The 24,638-nt window shown below is 53.3% G+C and overlaps 3 protein-coding genes across 6 annotated transcripts in view; 1 reads left to right on the forward strand and 2 right to left on the reverse strand.

The window, feature by feature from the left end:
* The window catches only part of PTPRN (protein tyrosine phosphatase receptor type N), a 19,454-nt gene extending 18,779 nt beyond the window's left edge, over positions 1-675 (forward strand). For both annotated transcript variants that reach the window (XM_024763328.1, XM_024763329.1), the window contains one exon: positions 52-675. In XM_024763328.1, the coding sequence (XP_024619096.1) occupies positions 52-123 (72 nt within the window). In that variant the 3' untranslated portion in view covers positions 124-675. The remainder of the gene's footprint in view (positions 1-51) is intronic.
* A 1,722-nt stretch (positions 676-2,397) lies between these two features.
* On the reverse strand, positions 2,398-9,618 carry DNAJB2 (DnaJ heat shock protein family (Hsp40) member B2). Of its 3 annotated transcripts, XM_024763266.1 has the most exons (10): positions 9,479-9,618; positions 9,102-9,202; positions 8,347-8,456; positions 7,232-7,285; positions 6,911-7,033; positions 6,075-6,167; positions 5,747-5,849; positions 5,487-5,557; positions 4,432-4,638; positions 2,398-3,318 (listed from the first exon to the last, which is right to left on the reverse strand). In XM_024763266.1, exons 2-10 carry the CDS (start codon positions 9,164-9,166, stop codon positions 3,308-3,310), a joined length of 837 nt encoding a protein of 278 aa, XP_024619034.1. In that variant the 5' UTR covers positions 9,167-9,202; positions 9,479-9,618; the 3' UTR covers positions 2,398-3,307. The 3 variants fall into 3 exon arrangements, with proteins under 3 accessions (XP_024619034.1, XP_024619032.1, XP_024619035.1); XM_024763264.1 differs by having other exon boundaries at positions 2,398-4,638; positions 9,479-9,617; XM_024763267.1 differs by lacking the exon at positions 8,347-8,456 and having other exon boundaries at positions 2,398-4,638; positions 9,479-9,617.
* Positions 9,619-15,070: 5,452 nt separating this feature from the next.
* LOC112411848 (tubulin alpha-1D chain-like) lies at positions 15,071-20,852 on the reverse strand. Its single transcript, XM_024763175.1, has 3 exons — positions 20,752-20,852; positions 16,827-16,975; positions 15,071-16,078 (listed from the first exon to the last, which is right to left on the reverse strand). The coding sequence occupies exon 3, from the start codon at positions 15,992-15,994 to the stop codon at positions 15,071-15,073; it is 924 nt and encodes a 307-aa protein (XP_024618943.1). The 5' UTR covers positions 15,995-16,078; positions 16,827-16,975; positions 20,752-20,852.
* Positions 20,853-24,638: the final 3,786 nt, after the last annotated feature.

Consider the following 24,638-nt stretch of genomic DNA (forward strand, 5'->3'; position numbering starts at 1 on the left):
GGAGCTGGGGCCAGGACCCCCCATGACCCTCCTCCCCCTGCCCTTCCCCAGGACCAGTTTGAATTTGCCCTGACAGCTGTGGCGGAGGAGGTGAATGCCATCCTTAAGGCCCTGCCCCAGTGAGACCCTTGGGGCCCCTCCGTGGGCAGCCCAGCCTCTGCTCCTTCTTTGCTATGTGAGCATCTGTATACTCACTCCTCACTTCCCCACCTGCCACCTTGGCCCCTCTTGGGCATGTCTAGCCCTTCCAAGAGGAGCATGTAAAGAAGGGGAAGTGGGAAGGGGCACGCCGGGAGCCCTGGCATCAGTCCCGTGGGGGAGCTGGCAGCTGGCCAGGAGGAGAGGAAATCAACAATTCCACCCCAGAGCCTCCTCCTGCCTGAGTTCCCTGGCCCCCATTTCCCACCACTCTGGATGCTCCCAATATGTCTGTGTGGACGCCCTCCACCCTCCGGTGTGGCTAGAATGGGGCGGAGGGGCCACCATGTCCAGCTCTGCCTGTTCTCCCAGCCCCTGCTGCCCGCTGACCTGCCTCCACGACCCACCTCTGGCCCTTGCCCTTCCTACCCCCTCCCCCGGCCCTCCCTCCGCCACATGCCACTCAACTCTCTCCCCCTGGCACAAGAGAACATTTCTAGAAAAATCTACTTTTGTATCAATGTGAATAAAGTTAGTGTGTCGTGTGTGCAGCTGCAACCCAGACTCCTACGCATTTCTGTCGGCTCTGCTTCCAGACTCCAGCCCTGGCCTCAGCCTGGAGCCGGGCCTGCTGCCTTTCTCAGGAGATGCAGAGGGTGATGGGAGGGCCAGGCTGCCAAGCCACGCTCTCCAAGGCTTGAATGGTAGCTAATAACAATTAGGCAGTGGTTTTTTATGCTGTGCTCCCTATGTGTCCGGCAGTCTCCAAGGTGCTTTACACCCATTAACTTGTTTAATCTTCAGGACACGCTACCAATTTTTAGCCCCATCTTACAGACGAAGAGACTGCGGCACAGAACTTACTCGAGGTACCACAGCTAGTTAAGTGGTGGAGTTAGGATTCGAACGCAGGCACACTTGACCTCTTTGCTGCCGGTCCTCTCAGTTCTTGGGCGGCTGCTTCATGTCCTTCGGCCTCAGGAATAATGTACGTCGAGCAGGATTGAGGTTAGGACTAAACGAGGTGATGCAGGCAAAGTGCTCGCCACACCTTAAGCAAAAGTAGCTATAAACTCTGATAGCAGCTCGCAGACCAGGCCTATGAGATGTGACAACAGCCATTCACCTGGGGGCAAGGGGCACTTTCTCCCCCCTCCTCCATAACGTTCCACCCTGTATGGCCCCAGGGGAGCCCTCATCTGCATGTCATGAGGTGTCCTTGTCAAAGATGGTAGACATAGAAATGAGGCAAGAGAGCCTTGGGCATGGAGGTACTCAGGAGTTAGGGGCACCTAACCTTGCCAGGGTTCAGACCCGTCACATGAAAAATGGGCGAGTACCACCCGTGCTGCGCAGGGAGCGAAGGGACCAGTGAGTGGACCACGGGCCCTTCACCCTTCACCTGTGCTCTACTGAGGTTCAGCACCACTGGTGTTTCATCTCAAAGGCCGGAAGTGGGCAGAACAGCCACTTTACCAGCAGATTCTCTCTCTCTCAAGATAGAGGCTTCAAAGTCCTCTTTCAGGACAGGCTGCTTCCTTGCTTTGAGAAAAATACAATATAGACCCTTTGGCCACTGAAGATGAAGCCAAGTGCTCATCCCGGAATGGAAGAGAGCATTGGTGGGGAGCCACACCTCCCTGCTTGACAATAGAAAGGTGCTTGTCAAAGGTGCCTGGGAGGGCATCTCTGCAGGTATCTGGAGAGAGAAGCGGGAGAGGTACCTGGCTTTCTCCTCCCTGGGGCCCTGATGAGTTTGGGGCCTGGACCCTGGGTGGGGTGGACATGTGCCACTCCACATGGAGAGAGGCAGGCCTCTGACACTGCCCACTGGCCTTAAGCTAAGGAGACCTGTGGAGGCGACTCAGTCTCTGGGCCTTGGGAGGAGGTTTTTACAGGTTTTTCACCACGTGTTCCCGGCTTTCCGTTGGCCCCATGCTTTCAGTCAAGTCATTACTCAGTCTGGTCCTAGCTGTGCCGCAGAGTATTGGGTGGTGGGACCCTGTGTAAGGGGAACAACAGCTACCTGGGGAGAGCCAGCTGTGGGGCCCCAAGAAGTGAGGGCAGAAGAATGCGCATTTCATGGACTTCTACAATATACTTAGAGAGGGCCACCTGGTCAAAGAGGGGACTCCTGCTGTCAGCTGGGAAAGCTTGCAACTTCTGGATGCCTGGGCAATAAAGGGAGGTGTGTCACCCCCTGGTCCCCCAGGGTTCCCCACCCCGGGAAGGGAAGCACAGGGAACACGGCACACCACCAAACTCTCGAAACTCAGCTTTATTGAGTTCCAGTGTCTCCCTCTTGGTCTGAGCTCAGCCCCCCTGGCTTTGATAGGTCTCTGAGACTCAACCGCCCAGGGTCTGGCAACACCCCGGCTCCACCACTCCCCTCCCCAGCCACCAGGCTCCCCAGGGAGGGAGGAGGAGAGGCAGCTTCTATGGTGTTGGAGAGAAAGAATGGGCAGCGGGGTCAGAGGCCGAAGAAGCCATACAAGCAGCAACATGCCCAGAGCACCCATCACACACCAATTCCAGCCACACTCCCGCCCCCCACCACCACCACCACCACTGAGAGGGCTAGCTTCCAAGCTCCCACGCCTGTCAGCCTTCTGAGACCACGCCCTGCTTAGCTGATCAAGCATGGCTCATTCTCAGACCCCGGGACTGCCCACAGGAAAAGAGCCTCTCCGAGATGCCACAGGGCCTTGATTGGTACACTCTAACCCCGGCGCTAGCAAGAGGTGTCAGGGGAAACAAAGCTCAGACCATTACCCCTTCATCCACATTCTTGCCACCCCTGCCAGGGACAAATCAAAGGACACGATCGCCCCATCTCACAGTGAGTTAACAAGCCGACCAGAGCTGGAACTACATGTCCCAAGACGCACAGCTCTGTAACTGTGCACCACTTCCCCCAAGCATGATCTAACAGAAAGGAGGCACGGTGCATTGCATTCTGGGACTTGTAGTCCCCAAGAGACAGCACCAAACACCCAGGGAAGCGTTTACAGGCTAAGACTACTTCCCACCCAGCCCCCACCCACCACCCAGGCCCGGCTCTACGCTCAGCATGGGCGAGGGAGAGGAATGGAGGGTCCCCTCCCAGTGCACAGGGTTGGGCGCTGTCCTGTTGGAACTGTGCTGCCATTCTGGGTCCCGGACATCCAGCTCAGAACACATCTGGGGAGAGAGCAGGGGCGGGGTGACAGGAGAGAGGGTCAGCAGCAAGCCGTGGAGGACGGAGCTGAGCATGCAGCCCTGGGCTAGCCCTGTGGCCTCTCCCTGAGCCCTGATGCATGGTGCAGGAGGATGGGATATGGTCCCCTCCTAAGCCTCCCTCCTGGGGCAACCTGGCCTTAACCCCCCTCTCCAGGATTAGCCGGCCTCACCTCTGGCTAGTCCCAAGGCCTGGGGCAGGCTGAGGCAGCAAGAGGAAGGGAGGAGGAGTAGGCTCCGGTTCCGAATCTGGACGGCCGAGAGGCTCCCGCCCCACCCAGCTAGCCTCCCCGGAAGACCTTATGGCCCTACTGGCCACAGAATCTTCCTCGCCACAAAGAGGCCTTCTGGGGAAAGCAAGAAGGGAGTCCCAGCCAGACGGCAGTGAAAGCAAGCGATGCGGCCCACGGGGAATTGCAGAGAGAAGAGTGCGAGGGAGAAGCAGCACCAGGAGGGAAGCAACAGAGACGTCAGAGCTCAACACTGCGCAGAAACCAGGGTGGGGTTGTCTGCAGCCGGATAAGGAGAGCCGTGGCTGCTGACTCTGGCTCAGAGAACCTCAGGCCAAGTCCTCCTTCCTTAACATCATCAGCAACACAGGTGGCAGAAGACCTGGGCACGAAAGGCCTGACCCAAGCCACTAATGCCCCTTTAAACTCCCTGTCTAATAAGAATAAGTGAATCCTGGCTCCTCAGGCCCTCCCACTGCCCTGAGGCCCCCCACCCTGGGCTTTGCCAGGGACCTATCAGCCATGGGCTGAGCACAGCAAATCCTGACTCCACGCTGGAGGGTGGAGGGGGGTGGACCTGGGAGGGAGCACGGAGGTGGAGAGGGGCTCCTGCAACTCAGGCCACGCCCCTCTCTGCTCTCCTGACAGTGAACAGGACCCCTGGCCCCCTGAATCGGGTGGGTTGGGCCTGGTGATCAGAGGATGAGGCAGCGAGAGGCCTTCTCCTCCGGAGATGGGCTGGGTTTGGCTGTGTCACCCCTTGCACCCTCATGGGTCTCCCCCATGCCTGGGTCGTGGTTCTGGGCCTTGGGCTGCCCCTGCCGTCGACGCTGTGCCCCCCGCCCACCTGCTGGTTTCTTCCCAGCTGCCTCCATCTCTGACAGGCTGTAGGCCATGGCAAGCTGCAGGTCCTCGTCATCCTCAGAGAGGTCGCTGTCAGGGGGTCGCGACACAGGGGTCTGCCGGACCTGTGTGGCCCCTGATCTGGAGGTGACAGACTGTTGCTGCTCGCGACGGCTCAGCTCCAAGCCCAGTGCCAGGTCATCCGGGATACCTGTGGGAGTAACAGCCACCATGATCCAGGCTCTGATCCAGGCTGCAGGAATCCGGCCTCATGCAGCAGCCACTCTGACCACTCACAGCCCCTCCTCTGGAACTGGTGTGCATGCATTTTGGCACCTAGCGTAGTGGTTATGAGCATGGCCAGGCATTCGGCTCCAGCAGGTATGAGCTGTCTCCTTTGGCAAGTTACTCAACCTCCCTAAGCCTCCCTTTCCTCATCTATAAAATGGGAATGACGTGAGTGCCTGCATCATCAAATTGTTCCAATGATTAAATAAGAGAGCCCATGAAGAGCCTTTAGCACACAGAGCTCCCAGAGTCGGCGGGCATAAAAGGGTAGTCATGGTGACCACCCTGTACTGCGTGGCAGCGTCGTGGGAAGAAGAGTTCAGCTCCAGGAGCCCTGTGTCCTGAGTTTCATTCCTGGCTTTACCCTTTGGTAAGTAGGTCAAAGCCTTGGGCCTGGGGCTACTTGGGAGTTAGGGCCATTTAGCTGTGCTGAGGCTCAGTCTCCTCAAACGAAAAGTAGGGCGAATACAAACTGCCCTGCTTTCCCCCCGGGTGTTTTAAGAATACAAGGGATGTGGTATGTGCGCAAGTGCTTTAAAAATAGTCAAGTGCTCTGCAAACTCCAGGCACCCCACACATGATGACGGTGATTAGCTGGCCCTCTGAGACTCCACAATTCTCTGTCCCAGCCCCCTTCCCCGGGATCACCATCTCCAACCCTGCCAGTCTGGCTTCCCTGCCCCAGGGGAGTTCAGCGAGGAGCAGTTAGGGGAAGGGGCTTTGGGGCCTGGGGCTTCCTGATCGGGATTGGGTGGCAGAGCCGCTCCTCACCATTGATTGTGACAGACTTCAGCTGCCCGTCCTCCTCCACTTCCACCCGCTCCTGCCCGTTCTCCATGATCCTGGGGGAGACAGCACAGTTCATTCGGTGGGCGTGCCCGAGTCCTGCGGGCACCTGTCCAGGCTCCGGGACGTCGCAGTGGACAGGGCAGTCTGTGCTCTGCCCTCAGGGAGCTGCTCTCCAGTCGTATGCGGCTCCGCTCCACCCCCACCCACCCCACACCCCGCATGGTCCCAGAAGGAGCCCTCACCTGCGCGTCGTGATGCGGCGTCCTTGGACAAAGGTGGTAGATGTAGAAACAGAGCGAAAAGCACCAGCCCCAGGACTGAAGGAGAAAGATGAGGAGGAGAAATCTGGCATTGGGACAAAGGAGGAGGAGGAGAAGAGGATGTTAGACAGAGGCTGTACCAGGCAGGCTGCATGCACAATGGACCAGGAACCTCTGTGGGGTCTCCCCGCAGAGCTGCCCAGAGGCAGGGTTCCAGAGACACAGAGAGAAGGCGTGGGAAGATGACAAGCTGAGGCGAGGGGCTCCAGGACTCCAAATGCTGGCAGGCATGGGAAGGGACGGCACTTACCAGAGTGTCCAGGGAAGGAGGAAGAGAAGGTGAAGAAAGGGCCCGAGTGTCGGGCACTCCGGTTCTGAAGCTCTGAGAACGGGCCCAGGTCATCTGCAACAAGTAAGCAGATGAACCATCACCTGGTGAAAAGATTCCCCCACCCTAGAATGTGGGAACCCTGCTCTGAAGTCTCGAAATATAAGCTGCTACGCAACTGGGCACATTTCTGATTTTTTTCTTTTTTGCTTGGACTGATTTATAAATTAAATTCCTTTTTAGTATTATTATATGAAAAAGTTCCCTGGTCAGTTCTGGCCACTATGAAGAATAAAGGAAGGGGGGTGGGGAATAGCTCCTTCAGTTGTATGCAGATAAGCCTGGCATGATGTCAGGCAGACACAGCTACAAGCCCCAGCTCCGCCATCTCTTGTGTGACTGTAAGCAAGTTATCTGAATGTGCCTCAGTTTTCTCATCTGTAAATGTGGATAAAATTATCTACCTCACAGGGTTCATTTAACCATTCAAAAAAGTGGTCTCTGTTGTTGTTTGTAATGGCATTATGACTGTCCCATGATGCTCTGAGTCTTGCTTTCATGGCTGTCACTGTGGAGGTTTAACAATGAATTATTGTTATCATTTAATAAGGCGAGTCTCTGCAGTGTCACTATAGGTCACGCGGGTTCTGGAATGTGTAAGGTTCTGTCCCAGAGCTCACTGGATCCACCCACACAAAATCTTCTGTCCGTGGAATTCTGCTTCCGTCTCAGCCTCCTGCCTAAGGGCCTCCCAGCTGATGGAGAGCAGGCCTGGAGGGAGAAGTCGAGCTTATCAGAGGCCGCCCGAGTCCACTCACCAAAGAGCTCTGCAAAAGGGTCACCACTCCCGAAGAACTCCCGGAAGACCTCCTCCGGGCTGCGGAAGGTGAAGGTGAAGCCAGGGCCGCCACTGCCAGCTTCCGCCCGACACGGGCCAGTACCTGAAGGAGAGGCAGGATGAGGAGGGGGCTTAGGGCGTGCACCCTGCCCTGAGCCAGGGGCCCCCCTAAGGCACAGAGACTCCAGGGAGACTCCAGGAGCCTCGAGAGCAGAGTGAGAGCAAGCATCCAGTGCAGGAATCTGCCCTCCCCCTTCCTCCCTGACCCACTTCCATCCCTGGGTGCCCCCGCTCCACCTACCTGCCCCAGTCAGCCCTTCCCGGCCATAGTGGTCGTAGATCTCACGCTTATGCTCTGGAAAGAGAGAACAGATCATTTCTCCCTCCCTCTGGGATGACGGCCTCCTCTTCCAGGCTAGGCCCCTCAGAGAACTGGCCAGAGACTGACAATTGGGGGGCAGAAGGTTGCACAGGGGACATGCGCTACGGGTTTTAGCAGCAGCTCAGCCCTTCACATAGTGGCTCCTTCTCATCTGTAAAATGGACACAATAACAGCACCGACCTCAGAGTTGCAAGGATTAAATAAGACAATCCACCTTGCACAGTGCCTGATACATAGTGCTTCATAAATGTTAGCTAATCATTACTATGTTATTATTAATCAGGGCCTAGCCTAAATGTCACAGAGAGACCTTTCTTGACTACCTAAAACTGGTGCCTATTATTCCCTATTCCCTATCACATCACCCTGCTACGTTCCTTTGGAATAATCTTGTCTGTGCATTCACTTGGTAAATGTTGGCCTTCCCTGACCAGACTGTGATAAACCCATCAGGACTTGTAGGGCCTGCTCGTCCTCCATCGTTCCTCAGTACCCAACAAAGGCCTGGCACCATAAGCACTCAGTGAATATTTTTTGAATTAATGAATGAAAGACCTGGACTCATATTCCTCGAGCAAGTTACTTCACCTCTCTCAGCCTCAGTTTCCTTGCCTGAAAAATGCGGGTGATAAATCCTGTCTCACAGGATGGCTGTGAGGACTCATGGAGATTACAACTACCAATGCCTGGCACAGAGGAGGCTCGGCACACCTTGGTTACCTGCCCTGTTTCCTTCCCCTTGTCAGGATCTATGCTGCAACTAGCAGACCCTGGGGAGCAGACACTGAGACAGGGGATCAGGGGAAGAATAAAAGGGTGCTTGACACACAGTAGGTGCTCCTCTGAATTGAAACAAACAAACAAACAAAAAAATCCCAGAGTCCCTGTGGGAGGGGGGCACTTAAATGCCAGGTTTGAAAAGGCATGGAGGAGACTGGGGTGGTGGCAGCATGGCTTTGGGAAAGAGTGTGAGGGGGCATGAAGTGGCAGTGACAGGTGCTGCCCTGCCCTGACCCCTGACCCTGGCCCTTACTGTCCGACAGCACTTCATACGCCTCGGCCACCTCCTTGAACTTCTTCTCAGCAAACTCTTTATTATCTGGGTTCTTGTCTGGGTGCCATTGTAAAGCCTTCTTCCGATATCTGCAGGAAGTGGGTTCAGAGGGGAGGGTCAGGAGACAAACGCAGGCACTTCTCACTAGGGAACAGAACGACCCACATCCTGTTAGCCCACCATAGCCCTTCCACCACTCAGATCCCGGTCCATGCCAGCTGCTAGGGCTGCCCCTGCAGCAATGTTTTAACGGAGTCCCCATCTCGCCCCTCTGCAGCCAGTGCTGGGACTATACACTTGTATTAGACGTAAGGATGAGAAAGCCCCAGGCCTAACGCCTCCCTGGGGCTCGCTGGGGCTGGGGTTGCTAAGGACGTGGGTACATGTGGCCATTGGGGGGGAGGGGCACAGTGCTTGAGCATCTTTGCACTGCATCCTGAGACAGTCCACACCTAGAGGCTGGGGGTTGGCGTAGGAATAAAGGGGAAGGGAGGGGATGGGGGGGCTGTACTGGAAAAGAGCTCACACTGCACCTTCCAGCGGAGCTTCACGCTGTAGACTTTCTCCTACTCATCCAGGGGTCTCCTTCCTCCCTACAGGGGTCGCCCTCTGAGGGAGGCCCGCAATCCTTTCTAAGGACCTGGCTCTCTCAGCCCGGCCTCTGAAGGGCCCCAGGGTGGTGGGGCGGGGAGAGGGGGGTGAGTGGCTTTCTGGTGCACAGCGGAGGCACTTACGCCTTTTTGATGTCATCAGCGGACGCACTTCGCGGCACGTCTAGGATCTCGTAGTAGGATGCCATGGCAACTCGTCAGTCGTCAGGCGGGCCTCCTTGGGGCTACGGTAGAGAAGGTACAGTCAGGCGGAAAGAACCGAGAGCCCCTTCCGGGGCTGGAGACCCCGGGGGCGGCGGGAAGCGCTCCCAGGGGGCCGCGGAGCCCGCTGGCTCTCCTCGCGGCCGGTGACTCGGCTCCCTCGGGCAGCCTTATCGGCCCTCGCAGGCCGGTGCCACGGGCTATCTCGGGGCCCAGGGCCGGGGCGCCCTATCGCGGCCCCCAAACGCCAGCAGCCCGGCCCAGGGCCCCCCAGCCTGACCGGGGCCCCCCGCCCGCACCTCCTCCGCCGGGAGTCCCTGGCCTCTTGGAGCGCCCCGCCCCTGCCCCCCGCCGGGAACCGTCTGGCCCCGGCTGCCCGGCTCGCGGCTGCTGCGTAGGACGCGGCAGGCCCAGCTGTGCGCGCAAGCTTGCGTCAGCGGCACGGAAACTACTAGAGACCCAGAGGAGGCCGGCTCGGCCTGTCACCTTGGGGGGTGGAGGGGGGTGTGTGCTGCTGCAGGGGCTGCCGGGAGATGGAGGCGGAGCCGGCTATTTTGGGCTTGCACCAGGACAACGTCATCCCCAGATGGGACCTGGGAGACAGCGGCAGGCTCCATCCAGGAGTGCCGCACTTGCCAACAAACAAGCCACCCAGCCCCTGGCCCCTCTGTGGCTTTCCTAGAGACAGGCTCGATGACCGAGGATTACTCACCCAGAGGAAATCGCCACTTCAAGGGCTCACAGACTCCTCTCTGGGCCTAAATCCTCCCCCTTCTTGAGATCCCTGCTCTAAGCCCCAGCCCTCAGAAGAGGCTGTCCGACTTCCCTGAGTAGGTCAGACCTGCCTCTCATAGCATCTCTTGGCAACCTTCCTCCCACTGGTCAGAGCATTTATTTGTTTGATTATCTGATTGACAGTCACCTCCCCCACTAGGATGCAAACTCCACAGGGCAGAGATTATGTCTTTTTTCTCACTAGAGTATTCAGGACAGTAGTGCGGTTCAAAAATATCCTTTGGGTGATTAAATAACGCACAAAGGGGAACATGTTCTTAACAATTTTGACACATTTGGGAGATTAATGGGATTAATGGGTGGTTAATGGGAAAATGGGGGGAAAAAAAGGAGAGGAAGTTCCCCAGATTCGAGGTTTTTCTTTCCAAACTGATCCTGAGTAGACCTCTTCCACCTTAGAGCGTTTTCTGGCTTCAGGCCTCATGGGAAAGTTAGAGAACCTTCTAGAACTGGCTCCTACTTGATATCCAGGCCAATCCACAAGCATTAATTGAGCATCTTCTATGTTGTAGATGCTGCCAGGATGTAAAAAGAAGACTGCGGCCCAGTCCCTACCTTCACAGAGCTCCAACTACCAGCCCATCAGTATAGACCACTGGGAAACCCCAAGGCTTTGGAAACAGACCTGGGTTTCCAACCTGGTACTACTGTGTGACAAGAAAACCTCTAAGGACTCAGTTTTTCCTCCCTAAATACAGGTAACGCCTAGGGCTGTTTGAAAGTCAAATGAGGTATGGTACATAGTAGGTCTTAGTACAAAGGTTCTCTGGCATCATGACTGGCCCAAGCAATACTGGTTATGTGTATCCAGAAGAATATTTTAGGCTGGGTGACCCAGAAATGCTTCGTCAAAGAGAAGGGCTTGAGCCAGACGTGAGAGAAGAGCCTGGTGTGCGTTTGTCCAGTTTTCCTGGCTGCTCACAGCCTGAGCCTCCTACCTACCTACATCTGACAAATTCCCATTGCGTAGGCTTTGATGGGAGCCAGGCCACTACCTGCCACAAAACCCGACACTTGCTCTCCCAGACTTCCTGGCTCCAAGGTGTAGGCAAAAGCTGGATGTTCTGCCAGTTGGAAGCTCCAACTGGGACTTGGAATCTGGAGCAAGTCACAGAGAAGCAGGGGCAGTTGAGAATTCATTTCTGCAGTGGTGGCAAGCAGAGCCAGCAGTGGCCTCTAGTGTCTGGAGGAGGAAATGTCAGCCTCGACGCCAGGGTGAGAGGAGGCCTCACTGCAGTGGGTGGAGGGGCCAGGGGCTTTTTAAGCAGGATGTCCTGTGTCCTGACCTTGACTGTGGTGCTGGCTGCCCAACTTCCCTTGATGGCTACCTGTTTGCGGAGACTTGTTTGGCAGCCCTTGTATTGATTCTGTATGCTACCCACTGTCTAATTGTGTGTGTGTGTGTGTGTGTGTGTGTGTGTGTTGTATGTATATGTGTGTGTGTCGGGGGGTCCTTTTCTTTTTTTATTTTGCCAGAGTTAGTTCCTGCTGTTTCCTGACTGACCTTGGTATAAGAAAAAGGAATAGATTAGGTTAGGTCACTCCAAAATCTTCCAAATCTCTTTCTTTTTACTTCTCTTATCTCAACAGACATTTGTCTAGCACCCTCCCATGTATGTGGTTTTATATTAAGAGTAGGAATACAGAGAGCTTTAAGTTTCAGTCCCTGTACTCAGGGAGATGAAAACCTCATTGGGACACAGACAAATGACAGCCAAGGGAAATTATGTGGAACACATCTAGCAAGCAAAGGGTTAATTTCCTTTGTTCACAGGGAATTCCGACAAATTTATGAGAAAAGACAAACAATGCAGTTCTTTAAATGGGTGAAGGGCACAGACAAGACAGTTCACAGAAGAGAAAGTACTGGCTTTTAAATATGAAAAGATGCTCAGTATCATTCATAACAAGAGAATTATAAAGGAAAGCTGCAGCAAAATACTTTCACTTCTTGGATGATTGACAAAGGTCAAAAAGTGTAATATGTTGTATGGACACAGGCGGTCTCATACATTGGTAGTAGGAGGGGTGTTTGGATATAACTTCTAAAGAGAGCAGTATGAAGTATATATCAAAAATCAAGGTATATAGGGGCTTCCCTGGTGGCGCAGTGGTTGAAGGTCTGCCTGCCGATGCAGGGGATACGGGTTCATGCCCCGGTCCGGGAAGATCCCACATGCCGGGAGCGGCTAGGCCCTTGAGCCATGGCCGCTGAGCCTGCGCGTCCGGAGCCTGTGCTCCGCAACGGGAGAGGCCACAACAGTGATAGGCCCGTGTACCGCAAAAAACAAAAAAATTAAAGGTGTATAGCCTTTGACCCAGTAATGCCAATTCTAATAATCTGTGGTTGTACATATGTGCAAAGAAGCATGTACAAGGGTTGCAGCATTCTTGTCATAGCAAACGATTAAAAACAACCTAAATACTATATCATTAATAGCAGACTGGTTAAATAAGCAATGGTACAAGGTACTGTGGAATACTATATTGTCACCAAAAAGAACAAGGTATATCTATATGTACTGATGTGCACCACCTTCTAGATTTATTGTTAAGTAAAAAAAACAAGATGCAGAGCAAAGCGTATTTAAATGCGTGTGTGCACACATTAGTATATACATAGATGTCTGGAAGGGAGTACTAACCAAAAGAGTAAACAGTGGTGGCTGCCAAGAGGGGAACAAATGAAGGGGACTTATTTTTGCTGTTTGTAAATCTCTTTGGTACCTTACAAGTACTGAAGCATGTGCACATAGTAACTGGTCAAATGTAATATTTTTAAATCTAGCTGGGGAAATAGGATATCGGCAACAAGCTAAGTGCTATGGTACAAGGCAGTCCATGCCAAGTACTGAATGAGTGATAGAGACAGCCAGTAAGAGGGAGAATCTAGATGAGGGTGAGGTCTCCAGTGCCGGATGGGTTCTGGGTGACTGTGATCTAACCTGGAAAAAATGGCAACACTGAGGCCAGCAGGGGGAGGTGGCGTTCCGGAAGGAGGGAATGCAGCTTCGGAGGCAGGCATGCTCCTGACACATTAGAGGCGAGGGAGTAAATGTGCTGGGTGGAGCCCAAGGGTGGGGCTCTGTCTCTTGTGTCTGCCTGCAAGAGGTAATTGTACCCTGGCTTTAGAAGCCTCAGGGATGACAGCATTCCCCTGCACTGAGGGAGTCCCCAGGAGCCAGGCTGGGTGGCGCTCCCAGCTGTCCCATGGAGATCTGGGTTGCCACCTCCCCACATCCACACCCAGTCCAACCTAGGCCTGCCAGGGCTTGCCTGCAGAGTTAGTAGCTGGGAGGCCTCACGGGGTCAGAGAAGAGATGGCCATCCAGCTGCCCAGGGTGGGTTGGCTGGTACAGCCATCAGGAGGGGAGCCTGGCCACCTCCCTCTGTGGATGCCCAGCCGTGTTGGGTGGTAAAGACCTTCCTCAGGGCCCTCCCTCCTGGCCTCTCCCAAACCCTTACCTCACCTATTGGATGTCAGTGGCAGAGGGCTTTTAGAGGACACTGACAACCCCAAAATGTGGCCCCAGAGACACCTCTGCCCTTGTTCAGCCCTGGAAACTGGGTCCCTCCTCCGCCCCACATGCCCTCTACCACAGTGCCTGGGCAAGGAAGTGTCAAGCATCACGCCCTCCCTGCCTTCGAGGCACCTGAGTCACTGTCTGGGCACTGCAGAGCTGGCAGGCCCTGAAGAGGTGGTGTCTGGAGAGGTGCCTGGATCTGCTGAGGGCAGGAGGGGAGGACACCCTAGGAAGGGGAGGGCAGCAGCATAAGCTTTGGCCCAGGCTGACCTGGGTTTCAATCCCGACTCCTCCACTTACTAGCTGGGTAACCTTGTGCAAGTCACATGACTTCTCCAAGCCTCAGTCACCACATCTATAAAATGGGCATTCATCGAACAAGTCTATTTAACAAATTTGAGAATCTATGTGTCAGACAGCATTCTGGGTCCTGAGCGTAGAACAGGCCTTGTTCGCATGGAGCTTCCAGTCCAGTGGGTGGGTACAATAACTGTATTTACCTCAGGATTAAAGAAGATAGTATGGATGCAGGGCCTAGTATACTAGGAGCTGAATAAAGGGCAGTGATTTGTTTCTGGTGTTTGAAAGGCTCCCCAAATAACCTCTCTTTCTTCCCCAAATTTGAAACCAGTTAATAGAGAGAAAGACACAGGACAGAGATTTGAAATTCAGTCCTTTCAGAGAAAAAAAAAAAAAATGGGTTGGAGGATATAGCTGAGCTATTCAGCCAAAATGGGTTCCTAAATGATTAAGCTATCCTCCTAACCCAGAAGGTGCTGCAGAAAATCCACATGCAAGGATTTTAGGGCAGCCACCTGGTTGGAAGTGGGGGCTTAAAGCTGTGCCTGTGGCATAGTTTAAAGAAAGGTGATTTGTCTTTATCCAAAAGTGATGAATGTGATGGAGATTACAGGGAGGTAAGCTCCCCCTTGACCCCCATTCCCCCGTTGTTGCTTCCACTGTACCACTTCTGCCTTAATGCCAGCTTCCGGACTCTCTACACTCCACACTGAAGAAGACAGGAGGGTGGGCTAGTGACGACCAGCTGTATCAGACTACCCTAAGGCACTACTTCACATCCCCTGGCCTCACCAGGCTCTTTTTGCAGCCCTGTGCAGCTCGGACCAGCTTCACACACAGACAGCGCCTCACCTCCTGCCCAGGGATTCCCTGTTGACCCTGCAGCCCAAGTGTGTGCAACCTGAAGTACAGGCAAGTTAATGTTTGATGAGGCGAAGGTTTAACCAAGGGAAGAATGGAGCCAGTGCAGAAATTCCCCACCCTCACCTCCTCTCCTGCCCACTCTCCCAGGGAATGGTCTGAGATGCCATTTATCCAGCTACATCTTCTCTAGGGTGAGTTCTCCCTCCTTCTCTGCTTTACCCACCTCAGCCCCCATTCTGCTCCGTGGAATTGCACTCATTAATGAAATCTGAAGTCAGATCTGCTTTCTGGGGAACCCAGGCTAAGATACCAGCCTTCCTATCTCTTATGAAGGAAAAGCCCCCCACCCCCATGGTTTTTCCCAAGAGGAAAAGACATTTGTGAGACAATAAGGCCATGGCACTTTATTTAGGACAGACGTGAAGGATTCCCCCAGTATTCATCCCCCTCCTCCTCTTCTCCCTCCCCCTCCACACTATCCATGCCCACCTCCTCGTAATCCTTCTCCAGGGCAGCCATATCCTCCCAGGCCTCGGAGAACTCACCCTCCTGCATGCCCTCGCCCACGTACCAGTGCACAAACGCCCTCTTGGCATACATCAGGTCGAACTTGTGGTCCAGGCGGGCCCAGGCCTCAGCGATGGCGGTCGTGTTGCTCAGCATGCACACGGCACGCTGCACCTTGGCCAGATCACCCCCGGGCACCACAGTGGGGGGCTGGTAGTTGATGCCAACCTTGAAGCCCGTGGGGCACCAGTCCACGAACTGAATACTGCGCTTGGTCTTGATGGCAGCGATGGCGGCGTTGACATCCTTGGGCACCACGTCTCCACGGTACAGCAGGCAGCAGGCCATGTACTTGCCGTGACGGGGATCACACTTCACCATCTGGTTGGCAGGCTCGAAGCAGGCATTGGTGATCTCTGCCACCGACAGCTGCTCGTGGTAGGCTTTCTCTGCAGAGATGACTGGCGCATAGGTGGCCAGGGGGAAGTGGATGCGAGGGTAGGGCACCAGGTTGGTCTGGAACTCCGTGAGGTCCACGTTGAGGGCGCCGTCGAAGCGCAGGGAGGCCGTGATGGAGGAGACGATCTGGCTGATGAGGCGGTTGAGGTTGGTGTATGTCGGGCGCTCGATGTCTAGGTTGCGGCGGCAGATGTCATAGATGGCTTCGTTGTCCACCATGAAGGCACAGTCTGAGTGCTCCAGGGTGGTGTGGGTGGTCAGGATGGAGTTATAGGGCTCCACCACAGCTGTGGACACCTGCGGGGCTGGGTAGATGGAGAACTCCAGCTTGGATTTCTTGCCATAGTCAACAGAGAGCCGCTCCATCAGGAGTGAGGTGAAGCCAGAGCCAGTGCCCCCTCCAGAGCTGTGGAAGATGAGGAATCCTTGGAGTCCTGTGCACTGGTCAGCCTAGAACGTGAAGGCAAAGAGAAACGTTGGATGTGAAGCACAGCTGACCAACAGCAAAGAACCAGCTTGTGCTGTTTGAGATTTCCCCAAAAGTTTCATAAAATCCTTGGAAGACTTTTCCAAGGGCACAAAATAGACCCTGATAAGGAGGTCCCACTCTCTCCTCCTTGTCTTTCTTCCTCTCTCAAACCTCCTGAAGCCTTCCACAGACAGCTCTCTTGACTCTTGGACCATGGTCATTTTTGTCATCATAACTTGCCAACTCCATCCGGCTTCCTACCCGTGCCCCCTGATCTAACCAGATGTTTCTGGAGGGCTTCCTTACTGAGATGAACAGCCCAGGAACCTGATCCCCATCCTTGCTGGAGGCCGAAGTTGATCAGAGAGCCTTGAGCTGGTATTGTTTGGATCCCTGTTTTTCACAGGGCCTTCTGCCCACATACCTACAATACAAGGTGGCATTCTGGGACTGCTTATGGGTGCTCATATCTTGGCCAGGCAGCCTATCAACTGACAGCCACTCTGCCCAGCATTGGGCCACTTACTATAGCAGATAAAAGGGACACCCAGCTCCAGGCTGGAGCCCATACTCTGCCTCCCCTCCTCACTAGTCCTGATCCTGTGTGTTTAATGCTTGTCCAGGAGACTCTCCCAAGGATGGAAGGTGCCCTTCCCCTGTCTGGTCTCCAGACCACTTCACAACAGGAATCCAGATTCCCCCCTCCCCAGCCCTCAGTTCTTCTCTCACCAGCTTCCGAATCCAGTCCAGCACCGGGTCGATGAGCTCCTTTCCGATGGTGTAGTGGCCACGGGCATAGTTATTGGCAGCATCTTCCTTGCCGGTGATGAGCTGCTCTGGATGGAAGAGCTGGCGATACGTGCCCGTCCGAACCTCATCTGCAATGGGCAGAATTTTAGGTCCCCCTCCCCTTGCAGCCTGGCTCCTGGAGCCCCAGGGTACCCAGAAGGGGTGGGGTCACCAGGCCCGAAGTTCTACCCTAGAGGAGCCCCATTCAGCCTGCTGTTATTGCCCTTGATCTTAAGTGTACTTCAACGAAAAGGAAAGAGATGTGGCGTGACCTTGAGACTCTGGAGCTGAGTGACAGCAGAGCTGGAGTTCTGATTCGCTGCAGCAACTGGGGACGACAAACCAGTGCTCTCCAATTATGGAGAAGGACTTGCTGTGGTAGCTGGGACAAGGCTGTGGCAGGGGCTGGTCATCACTCAACAATCACAGTGGGCTCCAGATCCACAAACACCACCCGGGACACATGTTTGCCAGCCCCAGTTTCACTAAAGAAGGTGTTGAAGGAGTCATCCCCTCCCCCGATTGTCTTGTCGCTGGGCATCTGCCCATCTGGTTGGATCCCATGTTCCAAGCAGCAGAGCTCCCAGCAGGCATTGCCAGTCTGCACTCCAGCCCGCCCCACGTGGACTGAGATACACTCACGCTGAGTGGACAAAGGGCAGGGAGAAGCATATCATGCCTGGACACGATTCCTGCCTTCCTTCCTTGAGTGGTTCCCTGGCTGAGAGCAAGAGTTCCTGGACTTTGCTCTCGGCGCCCCACGTCCCGGGGGTGGGGGGCAGTGGCGGCGGGCAAAGCCCTCAGGGGAAGCAGAAGATGTGACCAGTTCTAAGATTATAGAGTCTTTGCTCAGTGACTAAGCATCTTGAGGAACATTGAGGGGCTCAGATGAGTCTGACAGAGCATGATAGGCAACCTACCCATGTCCAGAAAGAAATTAGGGGCCATTAGTAAGGAACACAAGATCCAAGTGAGGTTTCAGGGGTCAGGGACAAGGATGAGGTTTAGAAAAGCAGAAGGAACTCTGGATTCATGTTAAAGCTAGGAATGCCAGCAAGGAAGGGGAAAGTGGGCCTGGGATGGATGTGTGTGTGCTGTGCTTTCCTCTCGGGTGTGTGTGGTTCTGGAGTGATGAGGGGCTGGGAAGTGAGTTCTTCCTCACATGACTCAAGGCTGGTCAAAGAGTTCTTGGCCCCCGGAGCAGGACTGGGGTAACCTGCCTGGTCCTAGAAAAAGAGAAAGGTCATTGCCCTTCCTGGGGATCCCCATGAGCATCAAAAAGACTTGACCCTCCTGCTTCATCATGTACTGAGCCTCCATTATCTGCCTGACACCGGGCAGAGACTGGGGATACATAACACCTAATACCCAGTCCCTGCGCTTAAGAAACTCACTGTCTGGGGAAGGGAGCATTTCATATGATAACAGATACGTGACAGTGTGGTAAGTAGGATCCCAGAATGTTTCTTCCTGCTTGAGAAGTATTTACGGCAGACTTTAGCAACAAAACGAGCACCCGCATCCATCAAATTTCCCCAAGCTTTAAGGCTTAATCCTGTGGAGGATGTAGAGAAATGAGAATTCTCACACTGCTGCTAGAAGCCCAAAGTGATGCATCTTTTTTGGAGAGTGATCTGGCAATATCTAGGAAAGCTGAAGATGCTCTAGAGAAATTCTCACATAGGTACACAAGAAAACAGGTGCAAGAACAGTCACAGTACCGTAGCAACAGAAGCCAATTAAATGTCCTTCAACAGGAGAAAATAAAGGATGATTCAGAAGTGGACGTGGATGAATACAGGAAAGAATCTTGGGCTTCCCTGGTGGCGCAGTGGTTAAGAATCTGCCTGCCAATGCAAGGGACACGGGTTCGAGCCCTGGCCCGGGAAGATCCCACATGCTGCAGAGCAACTAAGCCCGTGCGCCACAACTACTGAGCCTGAGCTCTAGAGCCCGCAAGGCACAACTACTGAGCCCACGTGCCACAACTACTGAAGCCCGCGCGCCTAGAGCCCGTGCTCCGCAACAAGAGAGGCCACCGCAATGAGAAGCCCACGCACCACAACGAAGAGTAGCCCCCGCTCACTGCAACTAGAGAAAGCCCGTGCACAGCAACGAAGACCCAACACAGCCAAAAATAAAATTAATTAATTTTTTAAAAAAAGAGTCTTGCCCCCCAAAATTCTTAATAGAAAAAAAGCAAATTAAGAAGAATCATAATACAGTACTATTTATATAAATCTTTAACTTGTATGCATCGTTTACAGATAAATTTTTATATTTGCTATATATTTGGAATGTATTACAGAAGTAAAGAAAGCAAGGGAAAATATTAGCACCCAATTTGGAATAATGTTAGAGGAGGGAGGTGAATGCATTCAGAGAAGGATTCTGTTTCTTAAGCTGGGTAGCAGGTGTTCATTACATTATTCTTTATACCTTTTCTCATGTCTGAAATATTTCATAATGAGGTTGCTTTATCCACAAATTTTACACTTCTCTGACTTTGTAAATATGACACAAGGGCCTTGACTTTTTATGATTTTTAGATGACTGGGATTAATACATAGACCACCTGTATCCCAGCCCCATTACTGCCCCACTTGCCTCTCTGTGGGCGTCTTCCCCTGGTGAAGTGGGGCGATAACAAGAGCCCCTCCTAGAATCGCTCTGCGGATGGAAGAATGCGTGTAAGTTGCCTGGCTCATTGGACGACACAAAGTAGGGTGCGCCATACCTGTCGGGCCCCCTTACCAATTCCCCATCCCCCAGCCCCGGGGGTCATAGTAAGAGAAAGTAATGAATTAAGCTGGGAGGGAATTCGGGACAAAGGACTCCAGAAATCCCCAGGTCCAGGAGGGAGGGCTGACTCAGCTCACCAATCACCTGGCTGGCAGGGCCACTACCCGCTGCTGCACCTCAGAGCCTGCCCAGGCTCTGTGCACAAAGCCATACCCTGTCCTGGCTCCCACAGCTGCTGGCCCACGCAAGGTGTGTCTGACCTGGGGTATGCCAGGGTCGCTGGAAACGATGCCCCTCACTCTGGGTTTGGGCAAAGAATTCAGCCCCTGGAATCACACAGACTTGACCTCAAACCGCACCTCAGCTGCTCCCATTCCCTTTTCTTGCCGGTGAAAATAGCATAATCTCACACTCGGCAGGCTTTGTCATTAGGTTGTTTAGTTCTGTACAGTAAGCATCAATTAGGTGCCAGGCACTGTGCTCAGCGCTTCACATACGCTATCTGCTTTAATCCTCACAACAACCCCCTTAGGTAGGTGTCTTTATTACCCTATTTTACTGACTCTCAGGTCAAACAACTTGCTCAGAGTCACGAGCAAAACCAGGAATATTCAGAGAGGGGACAGTCTGGATCCAACCACACTCCTAACTGCCCTTCTATCCTGCCTGTCGGGGAGCCTGGTAAAAGATATCAGATGAGCCCCATACATAGCACCCTCCCTCTCCCCACTGATATGTAGCTGAAATGAGGGGTCAGATCAAGGCACAGCAGAAGAACAGGACTATGAAGATGTGTCCTTACAGCTGGCAGGTGGGACCAGAGGCCAGCAGGGACCCAAGGTTTGCAGGAAAGTGCCTACACTTGCTGCCCCTGTCCTGCTTACCCCACTCTCCCTACCCCTAAATTCAGAGCCCTTCAGCAGCCCCTCAGACTCAGACCGTGTCCTAGTTACCATGGCCTGTCCCTCTCTATCCCCTGAACATACCAGCACATTTGGGGGGCTGCACTCACATCTGGAAGTTTCTCTCCCTCTCCCCCACCTGACCTGCCCACACGCTGTAACCCCATGAACACCTGGACCATGGGACCCTCGTTTGCACGCTCATCCCCACCTCTGCTTACCATGCTGCCTGGCTGGGGGCTGGCTGGGGTCGTCTGTCTGTCTGCTGCACGATGGAAGGCAGGGACAGGCCTGTGACGGACCCACAGCTGCCGGCCTCCTTATCCTCTCTGGTCTGCCCTTGGGGAGGTGGGGGGCGGGAATGTTGTTAGAAACGGCCCCAAGAGGCAGGCCTGTTGACGTGGTTACCGTGCAGCCGGCAGGCGCTGGGCCTGGGCCTAAGCAGGGGAACGAGATGGGGCAGGCAGAGTAGGGGCCTGCTAGTAGCCCCACATCGCTGGGTACACGGTGTCTGTTACTCAGTCACACAACTCCATTTCCTGGTGGTTCAGCCTGGCCCTCACAGGTGAGAGGGGATTTAGAAATCAAGCCCCCTGAGCTCCAGCACTGCCCTCACCCCCAAGGTTGGTGAGGATTGGAAGAGGAGTAGGCGGGGCTAAGAAAAGTCTGCAGTGGACCAGAAATGATGAGTCCTAGGGCAAGAGGTCAACTCAGGGCCTTCTGGGTGGAAACTCAGAATATCACAGAACAGAGGGAACTAGAGCTCAGGTTAGCCCCGTCTCAAGCACTTAACTTCCTTTGCCTCAGTTTTCTCATCTGTAGAATGGGGAGAGGTAGTATTGTGAGATTAAGCAAGATAAACTTTCTTACGTGTTTAGTCCAGAATTGCTGTTGTTCTCCACAGGCAAAGCAAGATGCTGAGCATCTTCAGGGCTATTCCTAAGTGTCTCTCCCTATTCCAATCCAAGTCTTTGCTGTTCCAGCCTGGCCTTATTTCCCCACAGAAGGAGTCACCATATGGCCTTGGGCAAAATTGTGAGATAAAAATGTTACTCTTGGGCTTCCCTGGTGGCGCAGTGGTTGAGAGTCCGCCTGCCGATGCAGGGGACACGGGTTCGTGCCCCGGTCTGGGAAGATCCCACATGCCGCCTGTGCTCCACAATGGGAGAGTCCACAACAGTGAGAGGACCGCGTCCCGCAAAAAAAAAAAAAAAAAAAAAGTTACTCTCTCACATTTGTATCCTGCTCTGTAGTTCTAAAGGCAGCTTCACCCCTTATCTCCTTTGAGTCCCTCAACAACTTTGTGAGGTAGGCAAGGTGAGGCCTCCACTCCCAGAGGAAGAAAAGGTAATTGCAGCCCCTTATGTTTTGCCCAAGGTCACGTGGGAGTTAATTAGTGGTGGAATTAAGATTTTTCCGGGACTCAGGCTCAGTGACTCTCCCCTTTCCACATGGCAGAGTTTTCGATGTCCCTCATCCCCCTGCTGCGTTTTTTTTTTTTAATAAATTTATTTTTATTTATTTTATTTTTGGCTGCGTTGGGTCTTCTTTGCTGCGCGTGGGCTTTCTCTACTTGCGGCGAGTGGGGGCTACTCTTCGTTGCGGTACGCAGGCTTCTCATTGCGGTGGCTTCTCTTGTTGCGGAGCACGGACTCTAGAGCACAGGACTCTAGAGCGCAGGCTCAGTAGTTGTGGTGCACGGGCTTAGCTGCTCTGCGGCATGTGGGAAGCCCCCCTGCTGCGTTTTTATTTTCTTTCTTCCCATCCTAAATTCTATGGGGCTTCCCTGGTGGCGCAGTGGTTAAGAATCCGCCTGCCAATGAAGGGGACACGGGTTCGAGCCCTGGTCCAGGAAGATCCCACATGCTGTGGAGCAACTAAGGCCATGCGCCACAACTACTGAGCCTGCACTCTAGAGCCCGCAAGCCACAACTGCTGAGCCTGTGTGCCACAACTACTGAAGCCCGCATGCCTAGAGCCTGTGCTCTGCAACAAGAGAAGCCACCACAATGAGAAGCCCTCGCACCGCAAACGAAGAACAGCCCCCGCTCACCGCAACTAGAGAAAAGCCCGTGCGCAGCAACGAAGGCCCAATGCAGTCAAAAAAAAAAAAAAAAATTCTATGGTCAGTGGTCAACACTCCCTTGCACGTCCCTCAACTCCCTCTCCTCTGTCTAGCTTCAGTTTCGTTTGACTAAACCACAACCCTGGTTAAATCCATTTCTTCACCAATTCTGTGCCTGCACTGACCCAGCTAAACAGTGGCTGTAGAAAAACCCAGAACCATACTGACTGATCTGACTTCAAATGCATGACCACTAACCTCAAATGGACCCTAATGCTGCCTGGAAACCACATTACCTGTCTCCAGTCACACTTGCAGCCAGCACCGTGACCAGGAATAGGAATGCTAGATTTAGCAAATAGCAGCCCTATCTAGGAAGAAGATGCTAATATGAATTTTCAGCCAATGTGGCAAATGGTGAGAGAGTTATCCTGAGGTTGGGTCTTTTTTCAGAGCCCTTCTCACCACAGCATACAAGGGTGCGACCCAGAATATTAAGATGGTTGACTCTGATTTTGGCTATGGACTGAAGTCTTCTCTCTCCTACCTGGAACTAAGAGGCCAAGATCCCTGGAGAGAAGACACAGCCAACCAACACTTCAAAGGTAAGGAAGCCCAGTCTACCCTGGGTTGATCCATGAAGCCATAGACCTCAGAAATTATTATCCAGATGAATGGATTTGGGGCCCACTGGGCCCAAAAGTCTCCTGCTAGCACCCCAACTTCTCCCAACTGGTCTTTGAAGTTGGGCATCTCAGAGTCAACCTAGACAACACTAATTCCGGAAAGAAAATTATCCCAAAGGCAGGCAGAGGGAGGGGTCTTATGTAAAACAGAATAAAGAGACTGAGATTTTTTGAGAGCATGTTAATGTATCTAAGTTATAAAATGAGAGGTAATCAAAACTCTTCATTCCTTCAACAAATATTTAATTGAGTGTCTGCTATGTGCCAAGCACTGTTCCGGATACCAGAGATACAGTGGTAAGCAAAAAGAGTCTGCTTTTTTATTTTATTTATTTATTTATTTATTTATTTATTTATTGGTTTTGGCTGCGTTGGGTCTTCGTTGCTGCACGTGGGCTTTCTCTAGTTGCGGCGAGCTGGGGCTACTCTTCATTGTGGTGCGCAGGCTTCTCATTGCGGTGGCTTTTCTTGTTGAGGAGCACGGGCTCGAGGTGTGTGGGCTTCAGTAGTTGTAGCACGCGGGCTCAGTAGTTGTGGCTCACAGGCTTAGTTGCTCCGCGGCATATGGGATCTTCCCAGATCAGAGCTCAGACCTGTGTCCCCTGCATTGGCAGGGGTATTCTTAACCACTGCGCCACCAGGGAGCCCCAAGAGTCTGTGCTTTTAAGGAGTTTATATTTTTGTGGGAAGACATAATAACTAAACAAACAAGAGAATTTCAGATAGCAATGAACACATGAAGAAAACAAAACAGGATAATGACCCAGAAAGAGATGGAGGGCTACTATTGAGAAGAAGCCACTCTCTAAGAAGGTGATATTTGAACTGAGCGATAAGGAGATGGCCACACCAAGATCTGGATTGTAGTGGTCCAGGCAGAGAGAATAGCAAGTGCAAAGGAGCAAGCCTGGTGTGTATAAGGAAACCGAGGGAGGGAGGGAGGGGGCTATGCAAGATGAGGTCACAGAGGTAAAGGGGCCTGGCAAGGAGAATGGCTTTTATTACAAGTGCAATGGGAGGGTTTTAAGCAAGCCTCATTGCCTACTTTGTGTTTTGTTTTAGAGAGATTATTTCAGCTGCTATGTGAAGAATGCATTATAGGGATTCAAGAGTAGGAGAAGGAAGCTGGTTAGGAGGCTATGGCAGACATCCAGAAATGAGGGGCTGGTGGCTTGGACTAGAGTTGGGATGGGGGAAGTAGCTGGGTTTGAAGTAAAGTGATAGGACATGCTAATCTGCAGTGTGCAGACCTCACCAACGGCCTCACCTGACCCCTGCCTCCACTTCTTCTTTGCTGGCATGGTCCTGATTTTGTATAATTATTCACCCTTCCACTTGGTCATGCCCAACTTGGTAA

This window comes from Neophocaena asiaeorientalis, unplaced genomic scaffold (assembly GCF_003031525.2).
Source record: "Neophocaena asiaeorientalis asiaeorientalis breed wild unplaced genomic scaffold, Neophocaena_asiaeorientalis_V1.1 scaffold86, whole genome shotgun sequence".
Lineage (NCBI taxonomy): Eukaryota > Metazoa > Chordata > Mammalia > Artiodactyla > Phocoenidae > Neophocaena > Neophocaena asiaeorientalis.